Source organism: Prunus avium, chromosome 1 (genome assembly GCF_965620075.1).
Source record: "Prunus avium chromosome 1, drPruAviu1.hap1.1, whole genome shotgun sequence".
NCBI classification, from domain to species: Eukaryota; Viridiplantae; Streptophyta; class Magnoliopsida; order Rosales; family Rosaceae; genus Prunus; species Prunus avium.
The window spans coordinates 22,945,445-22,951,529 of record NC_142284.1 but is presented as its reverse complement, the minus strand read 5'-3'; the positions used below and the strand labels follow the sequence as shown (position 1 = coordinate 22,951,529).

The 6,085-nt window shown below is 36.3% G+C and overlaps 1 protein-coding gene across 3 annotated transcripts; it reads right to left on the bottom strand.

Annotated features, from left to right (window-relative positions):
• Positions 1 to 577: 577 nt before the first annotated feature.
• LOC110761338 (uncharacterized) lies at positions 578 to 5,323 on the bottom strand. 3 transcript variants are annotated; one of them, XR_002527359.2, is made up of 4 exons: positions 4,824 to 5,323; positions 4,500 to 4,616; positions 3,089 to 3,729; positions 578 to 1,401 (listed from the first exon to the last, which is right to left on the bottom strand). XR_002527359.2 is itself a non-coding variant. In XM_021963799.2 (4 exons), exons 2-4 carry the CDS (start codon positions 4,860 to 4,862, stop codon positions 3,151 to 3,153), a joined length of 735 nt encoding a protein of 244 aa, XP_021819491.1. In that variant the 5' UTR covers positions 4,863 to 4,983; positions 5,098 to 5,323; the 3' UTR covers positions 2,248 to 3,150. The 3 variants fall into 3 exon arrangements, 2 of the variants coding, with proteins under 2 accessions (XP_021819491.1, XP_021819490.1); XM_021963799.2 differs by lacking the exon at positions 578 to 1,401 and having other exon boundaries at positions 2,248 to 3,729; positions 4,824 to 4,983; positions 5,098 to 5,323; XM_021963798.2 differs by lacking the exon at positions 578 to 1,401 and having other exon boundaries at positions 2,248 to 3,729.
• Positions 5,324 to 6,085: the final 762 nt, after the last annotated feature.

Below are 6,085 nucleotides of genomic sequence, written 5' to 3'. Positions count from 1 at the left end.
CGAGTATTGCGGCTCAGATAGAAGTTGTATCTCCGAGACCTGCGAGTATTGCAGCTCAGATTGAAGAGTTATCTCTGAGACCTGCGAGTATTGCGGCTCGGATAGAAGTGGTATCTCCGAGACCTGTGAGTATTGCGGCTCAGATAGAAATGGTATCTCTGAGGCCTGCGAGGATGGAATTGACGAATTATAAGGAATTGATGGAACAGGAATGGGGGTACGCCTATGTGGAGAGAAATTAAGCTTTGAAACGCTTTTAAAGTAAAAGTGAGGAACTTTATACAGTTACTATCATTTTCTTAATCGATATATTTATATCAAAAGAGAAAGACGGATATATATATACACATAATTAATTATTTATGAACCTTACACGAGTTCGATACCAGGGTATTCGGAGCTTGTTTATTTTATTTTTTTTTAAGTTAATCCGTTTTGCTTTAATTTATCTTATTTTATATTATTTAAGTTGTTTGCATTGATCTTTTTATTATTGGATATGGTATTAAATAGCTCAAGTATTTTTAGCATACTTTGCCCCCGAGTTTTAGAGATATCCGGATCGGGGGAGCGAGGATTGCGGATCAGGTTGACCAGATGTCTCCTGAGTCCAGCGAGGATTACAGGGTAGGACGTGTCACCAATGGTGTCACGAGTAATTAATAGTTATGACCTTCCAAGAATGATTACTCGAATCTAAATTCTTTTATTCCTTCATTTGAATATAGTTATTGACATGTGAGTAATGCCAGTAAGCTTGGAACAGGATGCTGAAATGAAATAAAAGAGCTACGTGTGGCTTGATCCCTCAGTAAGGGTACGTAGGCAGCCTTTTTGTTACAAGGTGCAGCCACGAGTTGGAGTCTTTGAGATTGTTAATGTATTATTGATATTCTGAGAGTTGAGATGAATTTTATTAGCTGAATGATTTATTTGATTTATTGAGGCCTGAGGCCAGAATAATATGATGCTTGACTTTTGATATAATTTGATACATGCTGGCAGTTGGGTTATATTCATATATGCTTGTTTGACAGGTGAAAGCTTTTTGGGGAAATGTTCATTTTATAAGGGAGACTCTGTCAAATTTTCGGCAGAAGTCGAGCTTGAAATTCTTTGGATTTGGTTTAGAAGGGTATTTTGGTTATTTGTGCCCGGCACCCGCCAGGTGCACAGGGTTCGGCTCGGATTCCAAAGTGGAATTTAGGTCGGGTCCTATCAATGGGTGTGACACTTCATGCATTCTTTTCAATTCTTTTCTTCTTGTGCTGGTTGCACTTCTTTCTTCATCATCATTGCTTCATGGATATGTTGAAGTTCTTTAATTGGCCACTAACATATTATCTTTGGGTGGCACACTTCTTGGCACGCAAATTGAGTTGGTTTTCACAACATACAAACCTACATAGGAAGTTATTGATCAAAGTTAACAAAATGACATTAAACCAATTTGACCAAGTAAAAATATAATTGCACAATATTATTTAATTAACCCTTATATTTGTTTTGGAATTAAATGTTAAGGGCAATAAATATGTGTTATTGTGTTATTATCAAGAGGCCCTATGCCCTTTACAGCATACTCCAGCTCATAATATGAAACAGGAGCCAAAAGATTCACGTTATCTTGGCTGGTGATGCAAGGCTCAACAACTTGGAGAAAATTACTCATTAGAAGAGGATTTGGAGCCTGATCAGCCGTGAATCTATAGCTCCTCTGTTACCTTTCTTTCTTTTAAAATCATGGAATAATTCATTAGCAAAAAGAATATTATCAAAAATAGATCTACCAATAGCAAAAAAGATTTAATGTAAATTTTTTTAAATATTCATTCCCCTTTGAGTGAGTGCATAAGAAGAATTTCGTAAAATTTATATATAAAAAAACGAATGAAAGTGTAAATTTTAGCACGAATAAAGGAAGGAGTAGAAATTAAACATGGGTTAATTAATTGGCTAGAGCGGATATACTCCCGACTCTACAACCAAGATAATTTAAATTAATTTAAAATAGAATATCATTTGTATTAAATTAATAGAATGCTGCTATTTCCACCCCCATGTCCTATTTCCCCACCCACCTTATTTTCCCACCCACTATATAAATTTGAAAAAACACAATCCTATCTTTCCACCCACCATTATTCCTAAAATACCCTTTAATTATTAATTTAAGCAAATTCTCTTTTATGTTAAGAAATTCATTAACTAATGACGTCATTTAAATTTAATCCAATGGCTGAAAAGTTGACATATCAATAAAATATTTAAATTCAATTGAAAATGGCTTTTGGCTCAATATCTCACAAAGGTAGTCTCCACTAATATTCCATAGTCATTCGAGCATAGCAACCTTTTCCACCAAAATATTACGAATATGGTATTGTGAAGTGAAAAGATGATAATGCAATAACCCTTCATGGCAACACGTTAGTAAAGCATTCATGATCAAAACATGACATATACATCTCTATTAGCAAGGAAAAGTGATAACTTTAACTAGAATTTATATTTCACAAAAACTGCTTCTTTTCAATTTCGACCTTAGATCAGTTTTCAACAATTATCTCTTAAAGTATTGCACAGATTTTGACAAGCCTTATATGCTCAGAAAATAGACAAACAAACGCACAACTTATCTTTAGATAAAATACCAGAACACAGACTAGAACTGCATGAAAACTGACGTTGAAAACAGAACACAGTACTGAATCGCAGAAAAATTTCAGTTCCAGACCCCTGTTCAGAAAAACAGTTGTAACTTCCAAACGAAAATTCAGAAAATTACGGGCCTTATATGGTTGGATTCAGCACGAAAAAATGAAGAAGGCAACGATAGCCAAATCTTCAAATCCATTACAGATGAAAACAGTATTATCGAAACATAAACACCAATGTTTTGCATGACTCGAAAAAGACTAAAAACGAAAAAAAATAAAAATAAAACGAATGTTACCCACCTCAAACCTAAACCAAACATTGTCCTCAATGTTTAAAAATAAAATAAAAGTAAGGACAAAGAATAGTAAAAGTAATGAACGCGAGAAGCACACAAACGAAAAATTAAAAAGATAAGGAACGAAGGTACCTAGTTGGGTTGCCTCCCAACAAGCGCTTAGTTTAGAGTCAATAGCCCGACTTTCAGATGCGTTATTTGGGATTATTGAGGAGGACGTTGGTCTCATCCTTAAGAAATGCAGCTGCCATATGTGGTTTCAATCGATGGCCTTTGATTTTGAAGGTTGTACCGTCACGATCATTCTTGATATGCTTGTCATGCCACTTCTTTGCATGGTCCTTGTAAATTCTCGCACTCTCATATGATTTATTTTGAAGTTCCTCTAACTCATTCCTTCCTGGGTCATATGGTTTTGGTTCATCCAAGTACAAGGCAGGTTCGGCAACCCTTGGTTTGTCAGCTTTTGAGGTGGAGGCATGTACCAATGGATGGCTCGGAGTCTCCTTTTCCTCCGCTTTTCCGTGAAATGTTATTGGTTCAAAAACTTTGAATGTCGCTTTTTCATTCCCAACTCTCACAGTTATTAAACCTTCTTCCACGTCAATCAGAGTCCGTCCAGTAATCAGGAATGGACGGCCCAAAATTAATTGTGTGTCAGAATCTTCTTCCATATCCAAAACCAAAAAATCTGTTGGGAATATGAGTGTATCAACCTTTACTAGAACATCTTCAATAATTCCGCCTGGGTATGCGATTGACCTGTCCGCCATCTGTAAAGAAACAGTAGTGGGTTTAATTTCGCAAATACCAATAGAATAAAGCAGAAGCATTGTTTCACAAAACCAATAGAATAAAGCCTTCAAGGCTTAATGTTTGGGTGCCAGCAGACATCAATGGAGCGTAATCTCAGTGCCTGGTTTTCAGCATCAGACTGTTTAAGCTTTTGTAGTCTCCCCTACTCTAGATTCAAAGAACTTTCTGCTGCCCTGAGTATATTACCTGCCATCAATTCTTATTTTTCTTTCTTCTACTTGAGATCTGACTTCATGGTCTCGCTGGACAGCAGCCAAGTGATTATTAAGTGCTTATGCACTGCAGGTGATTTAATAATTGTATTATCAATTAGATTAACTGGCAGAGATATTACTGAAACCAAGAAAGAATAAATGAAAGTTGAATTAAGCATTCAAATTTTAAGTTCTCCTTCATATACAATTTTATATTATGTCCCATAAAAAATATGTTTCCAAACAAAGTTGATCACAAATAAAGTTATAATATGGCCAATGGCCAAAAGAAAAAAAGAACAATTTTAGTAACAATATGTAGATAGACATTTAAAAGACGCTCCCACAGGATTTCAGAACAGAACATAATCAGAAAGCTTAAAGAGTGATATGAAGACTTGCTTATTATTGTTGTCCGAAAAAAATCAGGATTTCATACATAATAAAGCATGAGCTTCTCTACTACCTCTAATAACTGAACTAAACTGATCATCATCCACGATGCAAAGCTGTATGTGGAAACATCTACTTACATAGGTTCCTATCTTGTCTTTGAAAACAAGGTCATCATCCACTAAACTTTGGATCACATCTTTCACAGATTGAGAAATAACACCTTTCTTTGGGACAGACTTCTCAAGCTCCTTTAGCTAAAATCACCAATAAACATATAAACAAAGTTGTAGAAGTACAATATAAGCTGAAACCATTGACATTGTTCACAATGACAAAGAGATTAACCACATTTGAAAATACAGAATCAATTGAAATCAATTCGAATAGGGTTCACAAATTAAAATTACAAAAAATTGAATGAATTCATTAAAATTATAGCATTAGGGCGTGATAATACTCACAAGGAAGAAATCTTGAGAGTCGTAAAAGATTTGAAGCATCTTCTCACGCTTCTCATCCACTAGAGAGATGGCGAGCTCGACAAGCTCGATGAGATGGATGGGGCGAGCTCGGTGACCTAGACAGCGTGAGGGAGATGGCGATCTCGGTGAGTTCCATTACCTGGATGGCACGAGAGGAGATGGTGCTTCAGATATGTAATAGAGATATGAGATTGGAGGCAGAGCTCAGAGACAACGACAACCAAGGGGCTAAAGATGGGTCGCAAACAATGACCTATGTCGGCGAGCTCGGTGACGACCATAGAGACCAATTACAGATTTGTTTAAGAGACTAAGAAGAAACAAATGGGAGGGAGATTCAGAGAGTTGAGGGTTTCGATTTTCAAAAGGAGGGAGAGAGAGGGATGTTCGATTTTCAAAAGGAGGGGAATTCTGAAATGTTTTGGTTGAGGGCGAATAACTCAAGTGTCCTTTTGTTTTAGCATGTTTTCAAAGGACGACGTTTGTTAATTCCACACCGTAGTGTTTTTAAAATCTACCACTTTTAGTAGTGTACTAGATTACATACCACGACTGTTTAACCATCGTTTTTTGAAACACAATGACGGTTTTTAAATTCACTGTCGTCTAGTTTGTGTCGTTGTTTAACAATCACTACTACAAAAAGTGAAAAAGACGACTAGAAAAAGACGACGGTTGAAGAAAAAACCGTCGTTGTGTTTAAAAAGACGACGGTAACAAAATACCGTCGTGGATAAGTGACTTAAACAACTAAAAAACTAAGGTACTATTGAATATTTTTTTATAACGACTGTTTACCCGTTTTGATTGGTTTCCTATGATGGTAGGGTAAAGTTCCCCATTAATTTAAAGACCATTGATTGGTCAGTAAATCAACTTTCTTTATGTGTTGAGCGTGCCACTGTTAGCAATTTCTTTTTTAATTCTAACAGACTTGAGAGTAAGAATAGCTTGCGCCCCAAGCTATTGACTTTGAACAAACGATCGTGAATTTGGGTGAGGAATATCTCCCAAGTAAGTTCTTTTCTATGCCTTAGACAGGTAAGGACTTCATTATTTTTCTCAACATATAACCGGTAGTTCTGGCCAGAATAAATGATAACAGATTGAACTATTTTCAGGCAGAACTCCCTTTTACAAGACTCAAAAAGGGAAAACTGACTGTACAAAGACAAGAGGAGGGTTGCGCTTCCATTTCTGTCTGGATAGTTGCCTCTGTTCTGGGCTGGACTGGATGCGTC